This window comes from Phyllopteryx taeniolatus, chromosome 11 (genome assembly GCF_024500385.1).
Source record: "Phyllopteryx taeniolatus isolate TA_2022b chromosome 11, UOR_Ptae_1.2, whole genome shotgun sequence".
Lineage (NCBI taxonomy): Eukaryota > Metazoa > Chordata > Actinopteri > Syngnathiformes > Syngnathidae > Phyllopteryx > Phyllopteryx taeniolatus.
Genome location: NC_084512.1, coordinates 8,985,495 through 9,008,031, shown reverse-complemented (window position 1 = coordinate 9,008,031; position 22,537 = coordinate 8,985,495). Strand labels below are relative to the sequence as shown.

The 22,537-nt window shown below is 41.8% G+C and overlaps 1 protein-coding gene across 4 annotated transcripts; it reads left to right on the top strand.

Moving 5' to 3' along the window:
- The first annotated feature begins 401 nt into the window (after nucleotides 1-401).
- On the top strand, nucleotides 402-19,941 carry mypn (myopalladin). 4 transcript variants are annotated; one of them, XM_061788851.1, is made up of 21 exons: nucleotides 402-820; nucleotides 2,083-3,123; nucleotides 6,859-7,034; nucleotides 7,603-7,642; nucleotides 7,734-8,109; nucleotides 8,180-8,254; nucleotides 8,334-8,475; nucleotides 9,076-9,099; nucleotides 9,468-9,584; nucleotides 9,675-10,425; nucleotides 11,586-12,563; nucleotides 12,646-12,778; nucleotides 13,467-13,547; nucleotides 14,355-14,576; nucleotides 14,658-14,807; nucleotides 14,887-14,966; nucleotides 15,867-15,993; nucleotides 16,067-16,274; nucleotides 16,374-16,539; nucleotides 16,637-16,709; nucleotides 16,827-18,620. In XM_061788851.1, the coding sequence occupies exons 2-20, from the start codon at nucleotides 2,084-2,086 to the stop codon at nucleotides 16,704-16,706; spliced, it is 4,956 nt and encodes a 1,651-aa protein (XP_061644835.1). In that variant the 5' UTR covers nucleotides 402-820; nucleotide 2,083; the 3' UTR covers nucleotides 16,707-16,709; nucleotides 16,827-18,620. The 4 variants fall into 4 exon arrangements, with proteins under 4 accessions (XP_061644835.1, XP_061644834.1, XP_061644832.1 ...); XM_061788847.1 differs by lacking the exons at nucleotides 16,637-16,709; nucleotides 16,827-18,620 and adding exons at nucleotides 18,675-18,808; nucleotides 18,891-19,941 and having other exon boundaries at nucleotides 414-820; XM_061788850.1 differs by having other exon boundaries at nucleotides 16,637-18,625.
- The last annotated feature ends 2,596 nt before the right edge of the window (nucleotides 19,942-22,537 follow it).

Here is a 22,537-nt window from a genome sequence, read left to right as displayed (position 1 = left end):
GAGATAGGCGCCAGCACACCCGCGACCCTATAAGCGGTTAAGAAAATGGATGGATGGGTGGATTATTTTTACCCCTCACCCTGCTAAACATTTTCACCCTACAGAATGAAATACCGAACCTTTTCCTGTTTGTACTGAATGTTGATTTTGAAGTTATATTTCTCTTAAGTTATCTTTGTAAGGGCAGAAGTTTTGATATTTGGATCTCTTTAGAATGTTTAGGTCCAGTGAGTAGAGTATCATTCTACTGTGGATGCATTTCTTACATTTATCAAAAATACATTTAAATAAAACTATACACAAAGTGCACTCTGCTCAGAAGCTGCAAACAACATAATCAAGAAACTAAATGCACCAGGAGAACTATCCAAATGTTTGAAAACTGTGATTGCTCTTAATCTGCAGTGTTGACAGTTGACGGTGTGGGTGTGTGAGGCGCTGGGTAAGGGGCTTCTAAATCTAGGATGGTGCTCCCTGGCAGACCGGCGAAGGTGGAATCCCTTTACAGCATGCTCCCGCTGGCCAATGAGCACGGACGCCTCCCAGACATATGGGCCAGGCCTCCCCAAAATAACCTGCGACCGCGGCGCTGACGAATGTTGCTACTTTTACTGCTGACAGGTTGCCCTAGCTATACTCGCCTTCATATTTCCCTGTAAACGCCAAAGGTAACTCTGTGCGAGAAAAGCGGGAAAGCTGGGCAGCTGCCTATGTCCCAAGATTGTCCCAAGTGGAAGACCGGAATCTCCCACTTTGAGCACAGGTGCACCCTGAAGATACAACAGTCCTTTCCCAGAGGCCAGCTGGGCACACTCTGAAGGTAAAAAACACAACATCCCTTCAAGTCATTATTCCTGCATGGTGTCCTTTGGCATCAGCCTCAGAAAATCTCTGACAGGATGGACTTCAGTCTACTTTTAGATCTCGACTGCGAAAGCTGCTTCTTAATTCAATTACTTGTACCCCCCTAGTGTGGTGGTCTGTTTGTTCAGCACGGGCCGGGTCATAAAAACAAAACGTTTCACTTCACTCGGTAGTCTCGATTTATGATCATTCGCGACACTTTGTTTTGTTTTGATTTGATTAGTGATTGTTGTTTGACTGATCAAGCTCATGATCACAAGGTCTTTGTTGATTTTCTTCATGTAAACTGAGCTCCAGCTATTATTAGATCGGACTTCGTGGGCTTGGAGTCTGTTTGCAAAGGATTAATGTACACAACAGCTGCACTTTCAGGTCCGCTGGAAGGGCATTGCAGCGCACTTAATCGCACAGATTTGAGTGTCAGTAGCATGTGCGCACCCTATCTCGTGTCTGTATTCCATAACTTGCTCATGCTTAGTGTCAAAAAATTATGCAAGGCGGAAACTTTGCAGACGTTGGGACGGGGGTGGGGGAGTCTGTATCCTATCGAACCTGGCACCCTGTTAAGACCAGGCTGGAATAAGTCTAAAATAAAATTATTTTGATCAGATCTTTTAGCTTCTGTATTCATATCGACAACAGAGGCTGTTGTACTTTATCAGTATCCATCCACACATCCATTTTCGACACCACTTATTCTCCACTAAGGTCTCAGGTGAGTGGGAACCTATCCCGGGCGACTTTGGGTGAAAGGCACGGTACACCCAGGACTGGTAGCCAATCGATCACAGCGCAGATATGCGTAGACAAACAAACCATTCGCACGCACACTTACACCAACGGACAATTTAGAATCCTCAATAAGCCCAACACACGTTTTTAGAATGTGAAGCCCGAGTAGCCAGAGAAACCCATTTGATTAGTATGCCTTATTTTGTCTTTTTTTAGAGCAGGGGTGTCAAGCCTGTTGTCATTGCGGGCCACATCATTGCCATGGTTGTCTTCAGGGCTTATAATGGTGTAACCGCATAAATGTCTAATTGGTAGGGTGTAACAGTACGCCAAAAATCACAGTTTGGTTTATACCGATTATGTCCCTGACAACCCTTCATAAAGGGCCATCTATGTAGTTAGTAGTGTATGTCAATTGTCAGTTAGCCACAACATTAGTGAAGAGAGCAAAGGAATCTCATAGATGCTTTTTGATTCTTCCCCCAGTATGCAAGAGAACACAGCTGAGCCGCCACCGTCGCTCTCTCAGCTCTTAAGGGAGAGCTACCTGGCAGAGGCCCGAGCCCAGCAGCGTCACAGCGAGATGAGCCGCTCTGACGCTTCATCGTCACGCATTCAGATTTTTGGCTCGCTCAAAGGAAAGGCTGAGGACTCGGCAGGTCTCCATGAAAGCCAAATGCCAGACCTGTCGGCGTTCCTCAGCCAAGAAGAGCTGGATAAGAGCGTTAACCTGGCCCGCCAGGCCATCGGACATGAGCCCCGTGAGGAGAGGGCAGAGGTCAAGGCCGCTGTAACTCCATCTACCTCAGCTTCCATTTCTTCATCTATTCACCTAGCAAAGCCCTCTGCTGTTCCATACACACCCTCCATTGTGCCTTTCACACATCCAGTTGCCCTGCCAGCCACACAACCAAACTTCACACCGGAGAGAGAACCACACACAGCCTCTGTGCGGCAGGACAACTCGATGAGGAACAGGAGTGAAGGTCTAAACCACTTGAACAAGTCACCAAGGAACTCCGCGTTTGGGGTGGAGACCCAGTCCAAGAAGGAGTTCCTCAACAAGGCGGCCGACTTCATCGAGGAGCTCTCCTCTCTCTTCAAGGCTAACACCTCCAAACGGATACGACCGAGAGCGTGCAAAGCCCATCGGAGTCGGAACAAGAACCACAACGATGGAAAACTATACCTAGACGGCTCAGACAACAGGGAGCGCTCGGCCACGTCTACGGAGGTGGCGGACGACGGACCGGGTTCCGTTGGTAGCCACCAGTCAGAGATCCAGCTGGACTCTGGGATTGGTCATGTGGTGTTACAGGACGGTAGGATTACTGAGGAGCAGCAGCTTGACTGCAAAGAGGTGGAGGCCCCGGAAAGCTACATTTTGACACAACCTCCATCATCTGCAGAGGAGCCAGTATGTGAGCCTCCTCATTTTATCCAAAAACTGAAAAGCAGAGAAGTTCCTGAGGGTAGCAAAGTCCAGTTAGACTGCATTGTCAGAGGACACCCTATACCTGAAGTCCGGTAAGGAGCCAAAAATCTGCAAGGCAGTCCATTCTGACAGGAGATCTAATATTAGCTAGCAGAGGATAGGTTTGCAGCTGCATTTGTTTCATTGTCTCATATTACCAAGCTGAAAAGCAAGTTGAGCACTATCAGCAGTCTGCCGAGTCCCTTTAGTCGAGAAAGAAAAACTAGGCAGAGGGTTTAAGTGACAGTGAATTCAAAGCGAATCAAACAGTGCGTGGGCAAATCAAGTCTGGAGAGTCTTGCTACACAATTAAGGACCAAAATAAAACAGCAATAAATCTGTCAGGGCATACACAACAAGTAGTAGTTCCTCCTGAATCTTAATCTTACCTAGATAATAGTATGCCTCCAACCTTGTGGGGACCGTTTTCTGTTCTAGCATGCCCCAGTGCACAAAGCAAGGTCAAGCAAGGCATTCTTGAATGAGTTTGGTGTGGATGAACTCGAGAACCCTGACATCAACCCTGTTGAAATAAAAGTGGAAATTGTCATTGCTGCAAAACAGCGACCGAATAAGTTGTGTGACATTTTCAATTTACCATCTCTTCGATGTCAGGTCACTGATGGTGTAGTGGTACACTCGTCTGACTTTGGTGTGGGCAGTGTGGGTTCAGTTCCCCCTCAGTGACAGTGTGAATGTGAGTGCAAATGGTTGTCTGTGTCTATATGTGACTGACAGGTGACCACTTCAGGGTGTAGTCTGCCTTTTGCCCAAAGTCAGCCGGGATAGGCAGCGCCCTGCATCCCTAACCAGGATAAGCGGTATCGAGAATGGATGGATGGGTCTATTTAATGTGTTTGGATAAGAATCCTTTTGTGAGAATTCATTCAGTCTTTAATGTGTATATACGGTAGAACCACCAAGTCTGGATTTGCGTTGTGTGGTTCAAGCGACACGATTCCAATTTCTTAGTCTCAAGTGGCACAATTTCAACATGCATCATGGCAGACCAATGAAGAAAAAAAACACATGGATTCAGATATCTTTGGACAAAAGTCTCATGCTTATTGGATATCTGCCAGTGCGAGTGCAGCGAAAATGCAAAGATTAATATTTGTATTTTTAATTTATTGTTGCCTTCTGTGTTGTCGCTGGCCCGTGTTGACACGCGTGTAGTTATTTACGTAGATATGTGTCAATGTGTTGATAATGCGCATCTAAATAGAAAAAAATCCAAAACAAATATGGCCATTAAATCGGAATTGGGCACTTGAGTCTGCAGTATAAAATCCATCTTTAAGTCGAACAGAATCCATTCGGTTTTGCTGTGCCGCCTCCAATATTTGTGGATTTGGGAGAAATATTAGGCAACATTTTAATAAAACCACAACAGCAATTAATAGTAACACGTCAAAACAATTATCACTCAATCTTAACTAAAAACAAAGTCGTTATTTAAAGGTGAGTCCTGTCAAAGAAGCGCTTCACACATCTCATTTTTGAATAATTTTTTTATTGACACGTGAAAAAAAAAAAGTTAACGAACGTCACGAGTAAAATGTAAAAACAATGAAGAATATGGCGACATTGGAGTCTAACCCTTTTCAATTTGGAATGCAAGTCAGTTTACCACATGAGACTTCCAGTGTATATTCCTCTTCTTCTCTTAACACTATTTGTTAAGGCTTTTGGAATAAGTGACCAAAAAAGACACACACGGTTAAATCGTTGATGCTTGCTGACCTTAGCTGTCAAGAGGTACACTGACTCGTATGATGGCAGGTGAAACTCTGAGACTTGTGCAAAGTTAAGAGGTGCATTTCTTTCCCCAAAAATATTGGTCCAGCAAGACCTCTCGGTCCTCAACTATAGAGGTTCCACTTTACATTCAAATTTCCATAAACCTACTTTTCTGTCCTTAAAAAGTTCTCCTGTAGCGATAGTGATTGAAGAAGAAGCATGTCGATGATTGCAGGCTGCTCTTTGTGAGAGGTGTCTTTTTTTTCAGTTGAAAGTGTTGACTTGGGGTAAAATAGTTGCTTGCTTTGGAAAACGTTGCTTAAGAAATTGATGAGTAATTAAAACGTGGTCACTTGATGACGTTCCAGGCAGGACAATATGAAGAAGGCTATGGGAGATGTAGAGGAGAGGGGGCATGGTCTTGTTAGTCCAACTGAGCATTGTTGAAGCACTAACATATGCTTGTGCTGGGAGAATGCAAGCGCTCTGCCATTTTTAGACTGGACTGGCACTGTGAGCTGTAGTCTCATCTGATAATGGAACCAACTGAACTCTTGGCAGTCGTGTGAACACGCGCAGCACTTTGGTAAGATGGTTTATTTGCTCTTTCGGGGAAACTTCACATTGTTTCTTACTTAATTTAATCTTTTGCATAAGTTGTTTTTAAAAGCTAGTCATCAGATTTTTCTCCAAACCTATTTTCATTCTAAACCTCATCCGTTGTTCTAACTTCTTTAGGATTGTTTCAGTTTCTCATTTGTCACGTTTAGTTGATGTGCTTGGTTGTATCTGCGTGTGAGAAGTTTAGCATGATGTGTGTTGAGTATTGTGCATTTAATTCAAAGCCGTCAGGCTCCAGAGGGAATCTCCTCGCTAGTTTTGAGCCGCAGAAGGAAAATAGCTCTGACAGGTGCAGTGAGGAGGCACACCAACCATCCTCTTTACTACTCATGTTTTTAATTTAGACTCTTACTCATGACAAATGACTCTCTTGTAAAAGAACATCCTGCAGTGAGACTATTCCGGTGAGGCCTGCAAAGGAATTCCACTGTGCCTTGACTGAGAAATCACAAATGGACATATTGAGTGTGCATGTTTGAATCAATTGAGTTTGATGACAGCACTGAATGGGATTTACTGACTTAAAATTCACATCTTGCCACGGGCAATCCTCACCTCATTCCCCTTTGATTATTGGCTGGATTTTTAGAAAGCATCGAGGACTCATCGACTCAAAATAGATGTTCTGAATGGCTACTGCTCATGTTGCTGCATCGAGCATTGGAAGTCAGTTTACTGTTATAATTTCACAATAAATAAATAGACTGTTGACAACTAAAACTCACCAGTCTACTAGATGCCCTTAAAAACTACGGGAATTATTATTATTAATTGTTTTTTTTTATTACAATATTGGAGACGTTTGAACTAACCTTTTTTTTTAATGTTTTCCTAAGCTGCTGGAAGTAAGACCCATTCTGCATGCAGGAATTCAATTTCAGCAAACATGTAAATTGGAAAATTCTGAATTCAAAAAACCAACCATCGATTACTGTAGAGCAATTATTTTCTCCCACTCAAATGAATTGCCTTCCATCATTGTAGTTGCACACATGGAAGGACGTGGGTACTAATGAATGCTAATCTCATATAGCCTCTCGTCATTGGCTATGAAAAGGTAAAATGCCCTAACCTAAAAACAAGTTTTCAGAGTTTAAATATGCAATATGTTATCATTGTGCTCCAAGTCGACAGTATCTTGGGACTTCGTAAAGCTCACTGCCATACTTTACAGACAAAAGGGAAAGTGTTTGCTCATTGATATTTATACTGTATGATGGACACTCTTAACTCACTCAAATACCCTCTCATAAACACTGCATAGTTGTAGCTTTCAAGACTACCTCCAATCTACAACCACAATAATAAATGTAATCATTTAGTTAATACCTCAAACTGAGATCATTATCATAGCAAAGCCAAATCAACGGTCATTAGATAGTGAAGGTGTAAACAGTGAGCGCAGGTGTTAATTTTCTGAATTGCAGGTGGTTCTGCGAGGGCAAGGAGTTGGAGAACAGCCCTGACATTCAGATCCTCACCAATGGCGAGCTGCACTCTCTGATCATCACAGAAGCTTTCGAGGAGGACACCGGCCGTTACTCCTGCTTCGCATCCAACTTTTACGGAACTGACTCCACCTCAGCTGAGATCTACATCGAAGGTGATTCTTTCATTCTCTTTGGATGACTAAAAGCAGTGGTTCTCAATCTGCAGTCTAGGGACCCCTAGGGGTCTGCAGCTGTAACGTGAGGGTCCGCAATTATGGTATATCTTTTTTAAAATGAAATTTTTATGTATACCAACAAATGGGGACCAGCGTGCCAATAAACCAAACATACTGAACCAATTACTCCTCCCTATCTTAGCTTTGGGCCACTAAAAGCTCTGATATGATTTTGACGTATCACAGATCTGACATCCCTGCATGTGTGCAGCATTTCTAGCTCTCTCACACTCTTAAGTAGAGTTGTACAGGGAAATATTCACAGCTTGGAATCACATACCTTGGCTCAAAAGTTTCCAACATGTTGCTAAATGACTGCTTTTGCAAACTATAAAGGGCACCCTCAGCGCGATTAACTGTTGAATGCCTTCCACTGGACTCCTTGCCATTAGGCTTATGAGAGGGACTTTGGAAAAATGTTTCCCCTGTAAGGGGTTCCGAAAAGCTTGAGAACCCCTGCTTTACAGAGCCTATAAAATGCTCAAATGCACACGTGATCCAACAGGTGCATCCTCTTCAGACTCTGAGGGGGAACTGCACTTTGAGTAAGTTCTCCTACTCTCGCCATTTAGAGTTAGAGGTATCTAAAGCATTTTATTGCTAATTGTAAGTCTTCATCTTTTCTGATTTTGAAAGCCTGCAGGGAAAACAGTCAAAGTCCGCACCACTATCAAGCCAAATTGCCACAGAAGTTAAAGAGGCTTCAGCAAATCAAACAACAGGGGAGCCAGCAGAGGAGCTCAGCACCCTTGTGATCCATAAAGTCCCAAGTCCAGTTCCAGCCCAGACGATAACCACCTCACCTCCAAGTCCAGAGCCCTCTCAAGCTTTGGTAGTATCTACACCTTATCCAGAGGAGACTGAAACAATCGTCATACCTGTGCAAGTGTTTCCGACGTCACCACTGGCAGAGGGTCAGCTGGTGTCAGTGGCTGCTTCGCTCGCAGCCACACCACAGCTTTTCAACTGTGTGCCGCCACTCCACAACGCAGCTCCAACATCCCAACCTGAGGTAGAACAGCAGACACACTCCCTGTCATGATTGTTATACTTCTCCTCCTAACATTTTTTTGTATGTCCAGAATCAAACATCTAGCTTCAATCTCCTGGAAGGTTTCAACGGGCAAGCCATTATGGCTGCCCCTGTTTTTACAAAGGTAGAATGAGTCTTGGAAGGATATGTACTATATTCTGTTGTGACTGTACGTCACATAAACCCTTTTCTCACACCGCTAGCGTCTGCAGGACCTGGTGGTGTCAGAAGGGCAACTGGTGGTGCTAGAGTGTCGTGTGAAAGGAGTGCCGTCCCCTCGAGTGGACTGGTACAAAGAGGCAAAAATCATTGAAGACTCGCCTGATTTTAGGATCCTGCAAAAAAGTAAGCACAGACCATATGTAAAACCGTAATGCCAGAAGATAAAAACATGAGTTTAGATATGTCACATAAACATAGAAGTTGAACAACAGAAAATTATTGAACACTAGAAGATCATTATAGTTCATATGATATGCTTATGAAACGTTTATAAAGTGTTTGTACACTGGTTAATAATTAGTTCAACACTTTGCTATAAGTTCAGCAAGAACACGTGACATTCAAAAAGTGAGTTCATAGCTCTTCTGCTTTGCCCTCTTTGTTATAATGTAAATTGGTTTAAAAGGTTTTCAAGTAAGGTTCCCCTTTTTAGTGGTGGAATCTCATGGTGTCACCAACAAAAGTGTTCAAGAAGACATACGCAAGGCTATATCAGTGAAACAGTAAAATTCTTTGTTTTTATGATTTTCATCACTATTATTTCCTTTCTTTGATGAATGGCTATTAGAAATCTATAGTTCTACAGCCCTATAGTGAGACACGGGGAGTCCATTTACTCTCTTACCTCCAAATTTCATGATGATCTGTTTTAACTGTTGTTGTTGTTACAGTATTAATGTATATTTATTATTATTATTATTATTATTATTATTTGGTTTTCAGAGCCCAGACCTCCAGCTGAATCAGGTACCTCTTTTTGTATTCCTTATTTGTGGAAAAATATAATTATTGCCTTGGTATGTATGATGCTGTGTGCATACATACTACTCTGAAGTGTTTAGTCCTTGGTGAAGACTTCAGCTCCTTTTCTGTACACAAGCCAGGGCTGCTTTCCTTTGCCTGTGCACCTTATAAGGTAGTCGCTCATCCTGTGTCAAACCACCATGGCAGATCATTTCAACCTGCCTTAGCTTCAAATAGACTCAGCTACACATAGAAAGAAACTTTCAGTGCTACTTTGTCAAACAAGTCATGTGTCTTCTCTCTCACAAGACTCTCAACAGCAATCACATCAAAGGAATTTAATCATGTGAGTATCACTTTTCTTTCTCCAGAGGAAATATGTACGTTGGTCATTGCTGAGGTCTTTCCTGAAGATTCTGGGATGTTTACTTGCACTGCAAGTAACACCTACGGAATAACATCCAGTAGCGCAGCACTTAAAGTCAAAGGTGATACTTCTGTTTTATATTACAAAAAGAACTCTGGCATCATGTTAGTCTTATGTCAATACGTGGAATCTGATGATCTGATTTTTGCAGGTAAAAATGTTAACAACCATGCATTTAGGCCGTTTTGCACTTTAACTGTGGAGCCCAGTCGAGTCCAAGAACCTTCCGCATCAGATCTCGCCATCCCTCCTGTAAACTCCCAAACAGAGATTCCTCTGACCAATAACGCCATGCCCCACTCCAGCACCATCCGGCTGGATCCGTTGGTCAATAGCACCTTACGTTTAGACCCCTTAAACACCAGCGCCCTTCGTCTGCACCCTAACAGCTCCAGCATGCCCCGTCCAGACACCTTACGTACCAGCCTTCACGGTTTAGAACCCAGCGGCTTGGCTGGTAGCCCAAGTCTCAACCCTCGCAGTCTGAGCACCCCCAATTTAGACCCTCTCAGCCTTCACCAGGAGCCTCCAGAGGACACAGGACAGCTGGCTCCACACCTAAAGCCCTTCACCGCTCCAGCTGTACCTGAGCAGGAAGTGTCTGGACAGGTGTTGACATCACCTGCCATAAGTTCCAATCATAAGGCAGCCTCGAACCATCAGAATGAGACATCTGTTTTGTTGCCCCTCCCCAGTCCACCTCCTAACTCCTGTCTAAAGTCAGGTGTCCTAACAAACCACAAAGACTTACGCTCCAGCTCCAGAGTCGGTCTGCGTGTACATTTCAAACTGCCCGAGGAGGAGGAGGGTGAGCAAAGTGACACATTTGCTCCACCTGACGAAGACACTACTGATGCATTGATCAACAAAGGACCACCGCCAGTGCTGGCAAAACCCAAACTGTAAGTAGAGCTGATAAATTAAGATTCATAATGACAAAGCAACCATTGCTCTTGAACAACTGTAGTAGTAGAGTAGCTCTTCCCGAATTTAGGGTCATGACCCTAAACAAGCTAAACAGAAGAGATGCTGTAAGTTATTTCACTGACTATCAAACAAGTTCACATTTTCATATCATGTTCATTATCATTATTGTATACTATATCGATGTAATGTTCTCTGAGGGTCCATCAAAAAGTAATCAGCTCAATTTAATTTAACCTACTAATAATAAAATGTTTTTCTGAAATGTTCACAGTTTGTAGTTTAAATAATTTTTACAAACTACAAACTATGAAAATTTCTGGAAAAATCAATTATTTGTCAGTCAATTAAATTGGGCTCATTACTTTTTAAACTGCCCCTCATATATTTGGGTCCCAGAGAGGAACCACTCGAGTTGAAAATGTATGAGAAACCCTGGTACAGTATAGGGAAAGAAGAAAAAAAAAAAAAAAAAAGATTTTACAACCCAAATCACATTTTCAGTTCACATCATATCAACATTTGATCCTCCCCCTCCTCTTCCAGTCCAAATATAAATGCTCCTCCTTCAGCTCAACTATTAGTCACAATTCACTAATCTATGCAAGCAGACCTCCAATGTGGACCTTCAGGCTCTCCAAAACAAAGGATGGCATTTTCTACTTGTAAGTTCACTTGAGTTTAATATATTTAGTTTTTGCTTATCCTGTACATTTCAAATGTAGTCGATATCAATTGTTTTCACCCTGGAAAGTTTTATTACTGCTACTAGATTAGGATCAGATTGGAGTTTGGTCAAGAGAAAATAAGAAGGTAATAGATTTAACCTTTTTTTCCCCCTTATTTTAATCAATAGTATTTGAATATAATGTAAACTGTGACTGTAAGACTCAATTTAGGGTGCATATTGAAAGAGTTCTTCATCAAGGTTATCCAGTGTTGTTTTGTGGACAACTTGTTGGTGGTCCATAAAAGGGCAGGTCATCTTCATGCTGACTTTGGCCCACTGCTTTTGGGCTTTATGGGCTTGACCAGCTGTAATTCATTGGAAGACAACACTGAGCCTCCTTCATACTCACCATGTATAGAGTCTTTCTAGCTCACCACATCTCTCATGTTGCTTTTACTTGACCGACAGGGACCCAACACAGCTCCAGCTCCTTCACAACCAAGTTCTTATGGAGCAGCAGCAGGAGAGTGAACCCCCGGCCCAACCCCACAACCAGCCTTCATTCCAGGTTAAGCCAGAGGCCGCAAACTCTCGTGAAGGTTCAGTCTGGTCCTTCAGAGAAAACCGTGATTCCCAGTCAACCTACCTTAGCAACACCTCGCAGATGACACCCAAATCTGCACCTCCCCACACTGTGATGCCTCCTGTACCTTTACTGGGTTCTGCTCCACCTCCTCAAAGATTCTTTCCATCCACCTCCCAGGTTAAGACCTCCTCCCTGGTTACGTTCCCTCCACCTATGACCCAGATGAACACCATCCATGCCTCCCACCTCAACCTGTCGGCAGCGGTTCTTGCCAGAACTGCCCCTGCACCGCAGTTTTCCTCTCAGCCAGTGTCAAATCTCAGTTCAAGCTCAACAGATTCAACGGCGGCCTCACATCATGTCACGTCTCCAGCTGCTTTCCTGAGAAGCACCCACGCCTCCCTCATGAATCTGACCGCGGCCTCGCAGGCTTTCAACTACACTCGGCCTAAAGAGTTCATTACAGCTCAAACTATGTCACCCGTCAGGAGTCCCTCCCCAACAGAATCCCCAGTCCCGCTTCTCCACGAACTAGCAGCTGAGCTCAACTTCTCCGCCGCCAACTCGCCAACGCTCCCGCCATTCTCACCACCGACCAGGACCTTCCCCACAAGAGTGCTCCAGTCCCCTACCAGCCCCACGTTGCTCATAGCCTCCCCCACGCCGGGTTCAGCCCCAACTTTAAACAATACGTTCACCATCAGAGCCCAGTCACCTCCCCAGGCTTCCTCTCCCACCTCCAGCAGCTCCACGCCGAGCCCCATCCAAAACCCAGTAGCTTTCCTGAGCGCCATCCTGCCTTCCTTGACCCCATCTCAGCCGACTAACTCCATGGGCCTTCCCAGAGGAGCACCTTTGGGGTACTTGACATGTGACTGTTCGCACGACTGGAGAGGTGGGTGGACTCTCACGTGTTCTAAAACATTTATTTTGTCTCTTAAGGTTGAATAAGAAGGTACCAAAGACGCGCCTCCAATCAACTGAAAACATTCGCGAGAGCAAAGATGCCCTTTTTCATGACATTGAGAAAAAATTCCAATTGAAAGATGATCTTCCCATTTTTGCCTATCAACAGGTACCAAACACCCCTTCATTTAGTTGAATGATAGAGGAGTTTGACATGTTAGTTAGTATATGTTATCACTAATTTTAAACTAACCAATATTATAGTCTGATGTTTAGTCTGGTTTTCAACAGTTATGTGGACATGAACCATATTGATTTTGGAAAACTTACTGTAGACCACTATTTTTATGATTGTTTTCATCAATTTAAACAAACACCTCAGCATTTTAAAGTGCACGAAAGGTTGACCTGAGTAGATATATGATTTTTGTACAAATACTGACTTTCCTCTTGTCCCCTTAGGATTTATATGCCTCACATCCCGAGAAATCTTTTCATAGGTTGTTTTGTTCTAAATTTGAGAAATATTTTCAACTTACACCAAATATTAAAATTGACATTTTCAAGTTTCCACCAGCACACCCAGTCAGTTGGAAGTCCCTGCTCTTTAATTACCCACAATTCTCATTTGACTTTTGACTTTGTGACGCATATTCTGTAATAATAATAATTCCTCTAAAGGGTGGGCTATCAGCAGAAAATGTTTCCCTCCTCATTCATGACCAGGAGTCATTTTGTCCATGTACTGTAACCAAGCACTTGTGTAACATTCCTCAGCTTGTTTGTGCGCTTCTCTATCAGCCAGCCGGTTTGTGTGTCTTTGTGGGAGTTCATCAACCATCCCTATCCTCTCATAGAAACGGAGTATTGAGGGGAAAACAGCGACCAGAGCCCTTGTCGGACCAAACATTCCAGCTACTGTCATTAACTATGATGAGGTACAAGGATCATCTCATTGCAAGCACTGATTCGGGACGTTAACATGACAACACTTCATAGAGCATACAGTGCCAGCCGGTCACGTTTGGACACAATTTCTCATGCAATAGATTTGTTTATTCAAACTTTTGACTGGTATCAAACTCCATTCAAGCATCCATTAACTAATATATAACCTGCACGAAGAAATTCTATTACATTGTGCTCATGACTTACTGCTGGTTCACTTCAAAGTTCACTCATTTCCCTTTTTAAGCTTGTGTTTCCTATGTCCTTATCACACATCCTAAACACATCATATCAGACATCATATAACTCTGGTTAAGTTCTTAGAAAGCAAATGTAAAAAAAAAAGATTCACTTGAATTTTGTAATCTGATGAGTCAGAGCGATTCCGGCAGCCTCAACAAAACATAAAACATTCCAAATAGTCAATACACAGGGTTCTAATTTCATTTCTGTTCTCTGTTTTACCCCCTCATGTTTTTTTTTGTTTTGTTGCATGAGCATTTTTTTGCTATCCAGCAGCCATTTTGTCAGCAGATGCAACAGCATGTTTCTAATGAAGTGGTATTAAGTCAAAATATAATAGGTTTTTGCTCAAATAGCCAAATTTTGACTTCAATACCACTGCTGTTCTACTGTATATCAATATAGGCCACATGTTTGATGTCAGATTGATACATAAATTTAAAGAGCCTGTGTGCATTATTACGTACATTATAGTAAGAAAAACATTCCTGCAGGTAAAATGACAAAAGTTGCATTGTTTGCGTTCATGTAAGCATTTTCCCCTTTTTTTTCAGGAGTACAAAATTTCCAATTTTGAGCAGAGGTTAATGAGCGAGATCGAGTTCCGCTTGGAGCGAACGCCAGTGGAGGAGTCAGACGATGACGTGCAACACGACGACGTCCCCTCGGGCAAATGCATCGCGCCCATCTTTGACAAAAAACTCAAGAACTTCAAGGCCATGGAGGGCGTACCCGTGACTTTCTCCTGTAAAGTTGTCGGCATCCCTGTTCCAAAGGTGAGACGTCGAGTGGTGCAAAAGAGCACACTACTTTTACATTCATATTTTATACGGTATTTGTTAATTATATGTCATCAGGTGTACTGGTTCAAAGATGGGAAGCAGATCTTGAGGAAGAACATCCATTACAAGAAGATAAGGGAGGGTGATGGGACATGTGCTTTACACATAGAATCTACAACTGCTGATGATGATGGAAACTACACCATCATGGCAGCAAATCCACAGGTAACACCTTGCACTGAGCTTCCTCCTCATGACCGCATCCTTCTGTACAAATTCTGATTTACTATTTGAAAATCAACAGGGACGAATAAGCTGTTCGGGTCATTTGATAGTCCAAGCAGGACCAGCCCGAAATCGACTTGCCCCGATTAACTCTCAGAGGTAAGCAGGAATGGAGATCTATCCTACAGTTGACCAAGAAACAAAAAAAAGTCTACACAGCCTTGTTTAAATGCCAGGATTTTGTGATATGAAAAAATGAGACCATGATAAATCACTTCAAAAGTGTTTCCATCATTAATGTGACCTGTACAACTGAAATGGATTTTATAAAAATATTTTTGAGAGGGGAAGTAAAAATAAATAACTAAAATAACGTGATTGCACAAGTGTTTACACCCTCTTGTAACTGGGATGTGGCTATGTTCAGAATTAACCAAGACAGCACAAGCTGCCAGAATATCAAGTGGCTCTGATAAACCCCAAATAAGTTTCAGGTGTTCTAGTAGACTTGTTTGCTTGACTGACTGATGACTGATGCTTTGCTTCCTAGCGGGTGTCTGAAGGTTTGATGCTAACACTCAGGGGCATCGACCAGGGGGGGAAAAGTGGACAAATGTCAAGGGGCCCTGAGCATTTGTGGGGCCCCTGGCTGCACGGCAGCCCCTTCCCCCCTTTGACCAACAATATCTGGACACAAATATTTGCCCCACACTATTGAAACGCGCCTACTGGGGTGTGAGTCCTTCTTTGTAGGAAATGAAATACACAAACAGTCGGAAGGTTGTGGGGATTAGCCGGCCTTCAAATCCTGACCTGAACAAGAGAAGCGGGTGTCAAGTCCGGATTCAGCGATGCACAATTGTCCTAAATCAGCTGAAAAAACAGACAACTTACAAAAAAAAAAATTTTTTTGGAACCCCTGTGTGATAATGAAGATTGGGAGGAGTGCTGAATGTTAAGTACTAATATATTTTGCATTCTGTTTTTCTTGGTCTCTAGTTGGTTGGGGGAAATTAAGTTAATTCTACTACTTCATAGGTTCGGGTTTCTGCGTTTTAGGGTCCGAACCCGTGTACGGGAAGTTGAGGGAGACCAAATCCAGGAGCGATTTTTCCGGCCTCACTTCGTCCAGGCTCCAGGAGACATGCTGGCACATGAGGGGAGGGTGTGCAGACTAGACTGTAAGGTAGGTATCATGTTCTGAGCATCACTTTTACATAATATTTGCACCCTACAAACAGTCCCTGTTTGTCTTTTAGGTGAGTGGTCTGCCCAATCCCGAGCTCATGTGGTTGGTCAATGGTAGGCCCATCTATCCAGATCTTTACCACAAGATGCTGGTGCGGGAAAACGGCATCCACTCTCTGGTCATTGACCCCCTGACACAGAAAGACGCTGGCACATACACCTGCATTGCAAGCAACAAAGCAGGGCAGAGCTCCTTCAGTCTAGAACTCAAAGTTGTAGGTGAGCAGATTTCCAATGAAGCAGTTAATAGCGAATCAAGGAGTTATGATTTGATGAGGTCTGGGAGGTTTTTCAGCATTATTTGAATTTTCCCTTCAGAGAAAGAAATGAAACACCCTCCCCAGTTTGTGGAGAAGTTGCAGAACATGGGAATCCCTGAGGGGAGCCCCGTCAGGATGGAGTGTCGGGTGGTGGGTATGCCCCACCCAGTTATATTCTGGAAGAAAGACAACGACACCATTCCCAAAACGAAGAGCCGAATGAGGTCAGTGAGACATCCGACGAAAATACAACACCACTTTTAACACACAAAAGAAAGAACATTTTAACGTCATTTTAGAAAATGTTGTTTTTTCTTTCAGAGACATACTGTGTGAAAAGATGTGGATGTGCATGCTCAGCAATACTTGGAAGAATAACCACCCTTCATAATGAGTGAATGATGTGTATTTATTTTTTAATCATATCTTTTCCAATGAGAATGTCATGAATATAGATACTATATATACTACTAACATATACTGTATCTGTGGCAACTTGTTCATTTTATAGGATTTGATCATGATTGCCCATAGGTCAAAGAAAAATTGACATACAGCTACTGTATGTCAACTCGGCTGTTGGACAGAAGCAGGATGTCACACAGTAATGACATTACTCATCAGGATAACGAGACAAGGTTATCTCTAGATATTAATTATTCAGTTGAATCATTGCTCTGTATTGAATATAAAATGCAAGGAGAAAGAAAAACACCACTGGATATACAGCTGAAACCAGCTATATTTAAAAAAACACTTTTTCTCACTACATTAAATCAAACTAACTTTTCCTGATTTAGATCAATTAGGATAACCCAAATTATTTCTATTTGCTAAATGCCAGAATAATGAGAGTAGGATTTTTGGGGGACAATTTTTCATTACTTTTTTCAAAGTCAAAAGTGGTCCAACAATGTTGAGGTAACCTTATAACAACTTATTTCTTCTTTAATAGAGCAAAAGACGAGCCAAAATGTTTTTAATATTCCTTTCCTCTGAGATGAAATACTCATATTGTATTCATACTGTTACAAAAGGCATGTGCTTTTCTGACAATAAATCTGAATTTTATAATATATTGAATACATAGATAAATAGATATAATAATAATAATAATAATAACAACAACAACAACAATAATAATAATAATAATAATAATGACCCTGCCCTTGGTCATCCACCAAATGGTCTTTTTCAAGGTACTTTCCAAAATTAGGTCATGGGCTCAGCCCGCCCAAAGTACTTGACCTAGACTCACCCCTGGCTAGAAATATAATATATACAGTATAACAACTACACAAAAAAACAAAAAACGGAGACAAACTCATTATCATGCAATAATGTATTTTTTTTTTCAGTCTCTCACCTCCACCTGGCTGACTTGTTTTAAAAAAGTAGCATGTCTCCATCTATTGAAAAGCAGACATTTCCAAACAGTGTATCGTAACGTGTTCTGACGTAAACGAGACTTAGCACATGTAGTTATGGCAATGAAAGCGACCTGATTCATTTAAAAAAAAAAACTGAAAATAAACACCCACAGTGAAAAAACTCAAAATCTTAAAAAAATAATAAGATTTATCCCCTTGTTTTTAGACAATTGTCACTTGTTTCAAGCTATTTTTTTTTTTACTTGAAATAAGTAGACAAAAAGTTTGCCAAGGGAGTAAGTTTTTTTTTTTTATATTCGCCACTGGGAATTTGTATTATTTTTTTTAATTTTCAACATGATGTGTCTAATTTTAATTAGTTTTGACTAGAATTTTCACTAGAGAAGATTTGGAGTTTTTGCAGGTCATTTTCTGCCCCTTACTCTTAAAAAAAAAACAAAAAAACACCACGTATGAACACTATCTTAGCATAAGATACTCCACGGAGACACTTCTTACGTAAAAACTCTTTGCTATCCAATCAGCTAGCAACAGCTCCAAGTGCCTAATTAGCTTTTTAGCTCATAGCTACGCAGTACGTCCCATTACAAGCCCCTGCCGAGTCAGTGCCAACACATAACATACAACAATTCAAGAGGAGGCTCAACTGTCATTTCATAGACTGTGTCGGGGTTGTAAATCAAGCTGGAAATGTGTGTAGCTGTTCTGACCATAGATATGAAGACTATACGGCAGCGCACTGTAGCAGCCCGACTAACCGACGTGCCTACGTGGCGGCCATGTTGGGATGGTTTATGTTCCCTTCAAAGGCAATGCATGGACATTGAAATCAATTCAAAACTTGCTCATTTCTCCACCGATTTTCATGAGGTTTACTTTTTTTTTTTTTTTTTTTTGTCAATGCCAAAGTGTGTGCTATCACTACAGCTTCAACGATATCTTTGAAAATCCTCTTGCTTCTGCTTCAGCATGCAACAGGATGCCACAGGATACGTGTGCCTTCTCATCCAGCCAACAACCAAAGAGGATGCCGGCTGGTATACAGTATCAGCCAAAAACGAGGCTGGGATTGCGGCCTGCACCTGCAGGCTCGACATCTATGGTACGAAAGTGAGCAGTACCTACGTAAACTGTCAGCGGCTTTACTGAAGAATATACATGTCACCGTGTATTATGACCTTCAGCGCAGTGGCATCAGAGCGTACCGGCACTCATGAAGAAGACGTCGCTCGTGGGCAGCCGCTACGCAGCGCTCACGGGCCAGGGACTCGACATCAAATCGGCCTTCCCCACATCGGAGACAAGCCCCTTCCTGTTCTCCAGCTCCCCTCCTGAAGCCACACTGGAGAGCGAGGAGCTCTAAGGAGCATCTCCTTCGGGAGGGACGGACGGACAATGTTTACCTGCGTGGGTCGTCACACAATTTGTGTGACGAGTTTGAAGTGAGACACTCAGAGCAGAGAGTGATTGTGAAATGATTGTGCCACTTGCTAGCACGGCATTGTCAGCATTCCGGTTGACTTTGGTCATATCAAGAGTATGTCACATACAGGAAAAACAAATTTCAAATTGCAAAGTCTTATCTCATGAGCCATCGATGGAGCTGAATACAACAATCTTTTCTCAAAGTTGGGGCCCTTTATTTTCCCTTGCAAATAATATATACCTTCTACTAATTTATATCAGAATGAACTGTATATGAAAGCTAAACTAAGTTATTTGAAGGAATTTGGAAATACACTGTAGCATTTAAGTGGTAGATTTAACATTGGATGGTTTCAACACAAGTGCATTATTTATGTAAATCTATTACTGAATCACCTTTTTGCTCCATGTTTTCCATGTGTATGCATGTTGAGGGCTAATTGTGTTTGTTCACAGTTATTACTGAATCACCTTTTTGCTCCATGTTTTCCATGTGTATGCATGTTGAGGGCTAATTGTGTTTGTTCACAGTTAGATAGTATTTTGTTAGTAGCTGAAACTGTGGATGTTTATGAGGGAAGAGAGTCAAATGAAGATGAAAAATTGTTTGAGGATACAATGGCAGAGGCAAAATTGAAGTCAATGGGGCAGTCTAGGAGCTCACAATGATGACCTTTATTGGACTTTAAAAGAATTGTATGAGTTTGGAAATATATCGATGGAAGCTTCAAAGCACCTATTCTACTTCCGTAACGTTGCACACTGTAAAATAGTTTCGTCCTCAGAATAAAATTATATTTATTCAAGTGAGTGATGTTTGCTTCACTGGAAGTTTTTACAAATCTGTACATTATATCACTGAGAAAACATGAGCAAGCTATATTAGCTTCTTTAAAGCATTAATGTGGGCTCACTACAATTTCTGCTGATTTTTGAGAGCTTGTTTTGACTATGCTTATTATTTTTGAATTCAAAACAAACAGGAGATGCCAGGAGCCAATTAAGCATAGATAATCAGTCCAATTAGAGGGGAAGAAGGTTCAAATAGGCATAAAATTACATTCACCTTACTTGACCCAATTAGACTGTGAGCCTCATTTGACCAGCTGCCAGGTCATAAATGTATAATGGGAATATAAGAGTACATTGAAGGAGATTTTTTGGGGGAAATTGCATATGTGGGAAGAATTATTATTGTTGTTATTATTCATTTTCTCATCTTCTGTTTGTTTGTTTTTAAACATTGTCAACTTGATGAGTGCTATAAACACTATTGTGCAAATGACATTTCAAAACAAAAGGCCTCACAGTGCTAATTCAGATCAATGAGAACAATTATGTTTTCCATGATGACATGCATGATGATGCTCTTTTTTTTGTAATACTCTGGAGATGATGATTATGGGATTTATGAAAGTAAATCCTGAGGTACACTTTCTTCATGACTAAAACCATTTCTGTATAAGGGGAGCTGGATTTAATGCGGTACGTGTTTCTGTCGGGGCTGACGGGTCACTCCTCAGTGGTGACATATGGCTTTTGACAACAGGCCACAGCTGAGTTGTAGGTGTTCAAACCAGCCAATCACATAACGGTTTGGGGGGAAGAAAAAGGGTGGAAGACACGGAAGGGCAGGGCCTCGTCTGCAGACAAGACAAGCAGCAGCTGGCAAACTACATCAATCTGTAATCAATGAACCAACTGGTAGATGGGATTATATGCCTAACTGCACAGCTAACCAGTCCATCCCAAAATGACCAGACAGCATCAGCTTGTGTCCATGACCCAATAGCAGAGACAGCCATTATACTCAGCCTCCACAGTGATTAATCATTCATAACCTGCCTCTACACCCGAGTTTGGAGTTGGTCAATGCAGAGCTGGGCCCAAAACACAAAGGATCACTCCATAACTACAGCAGCAGCAGATTGGAGTACGCAAAGGAGAGTAAACTCCAATTTAGATTGCAAGTCCTGCATTTAAGAGGCCACATGGTCTCATGGGAATCTAGTACAAAATTAGGAAAAATGTTACATGGACAATATTCTACAATAATAACTGCCATGAACCCTCACAAAAATCCATGCATCCATTTTCTATAGCACTTATCCTCACTAGGGTCACAGGTATGCTGGAGCCTATCCCAGTTATCTTCGGGCGAGAGGCGGGGTACACCCTGAACTGGTCGCCAGCCAATCGCAGCCCTCACAAAAATATACATAAATAATCGAGAGCTTGTCAAAACAAATATAAAATAATGTATTTTCTTATTTATTTATTTGGATTTGACTCAGTGCTGGAAATGCTATACTTGGCTACAACAAATCTAAATTCTCCATAACAGCTGGCTGTAAATTGTTGGGGAATTACTAGTTATTTCTTGCAAAAAAATAAGACTGTCGAAGAGCTGACACTGAAGCATGATGCAGCTTTCTAGAGAAGAAAATTGATGGTGTTGTAGATTTAATAAATGTACTGTGCCCCTGAATCCCAAATTTAGTGTAACCAGATGGGAAAGATGAGACAGACAAATTCTTCTGTCTGTCCCCTTTTTTTCTCAGCCCAGTAGACAGATCAATTATTTATTTCCCATCTCCATCTGTACTTCAGGACATATGTGTCCCACATACTGTTGAGTCATTAAGGCCATAACAGTCCACAACAGGGAATATCAACTCTACAAAAGTCATACTGTTAATACAAATGTTAGCCTGAAACTACACAATGAGAAATATCATTTCCAATAATCTGTGCACCATCTTGTCCATATTGTTCAAGAGCTTTAATCCCCTGATTTTCAGTTAAAGCCCCTCAGGTTACACAGCACACTTACACTTGTGTTGCCTCAGGCTAATCTCAGATTACGCTTCTCATCACGTGGAAACCAACTACATGAGTAGTGAAAGGAGATTTGGCGGCATTTGTAGCATGATGCTACCTAACAGCCATGTTGACAAAAAGCTTTTAGAAATCTTGAGTTAGATTCATTTGTAAAATCAACAGTTTATTGGGAAAGGAACCATATTTGGTCACTTGAAATAATATATTTTTTCTTTTTAAATATAATTCAAAAATAATGAGGAACAATTTTGTCTGATAATATAGTAATTGTCCTGAGCCTAATGCAGAATTTTTTAAACAGAAAGCAGCTATAGTATCAACTTGAACTGAACTGAAACTGTTTTTTTTTATCAATGTCTTACATGAATGTTACTGCATCTAAACTAATTATTTATTTTGTCATCTTTTTTTTCTCTTTTGCAGCATCAGTTATGACGAGTTGTGCAAGCAGATGGTAGACTTTGGTGTTTGTGACACATGGTTCCAAGCTCTAGCTCGGTGAGAGAGCCCAGCCCAAGATAATTGGAATTTCATTATGGTTTTTTGTTTGTGTGTGTGTGTGTGT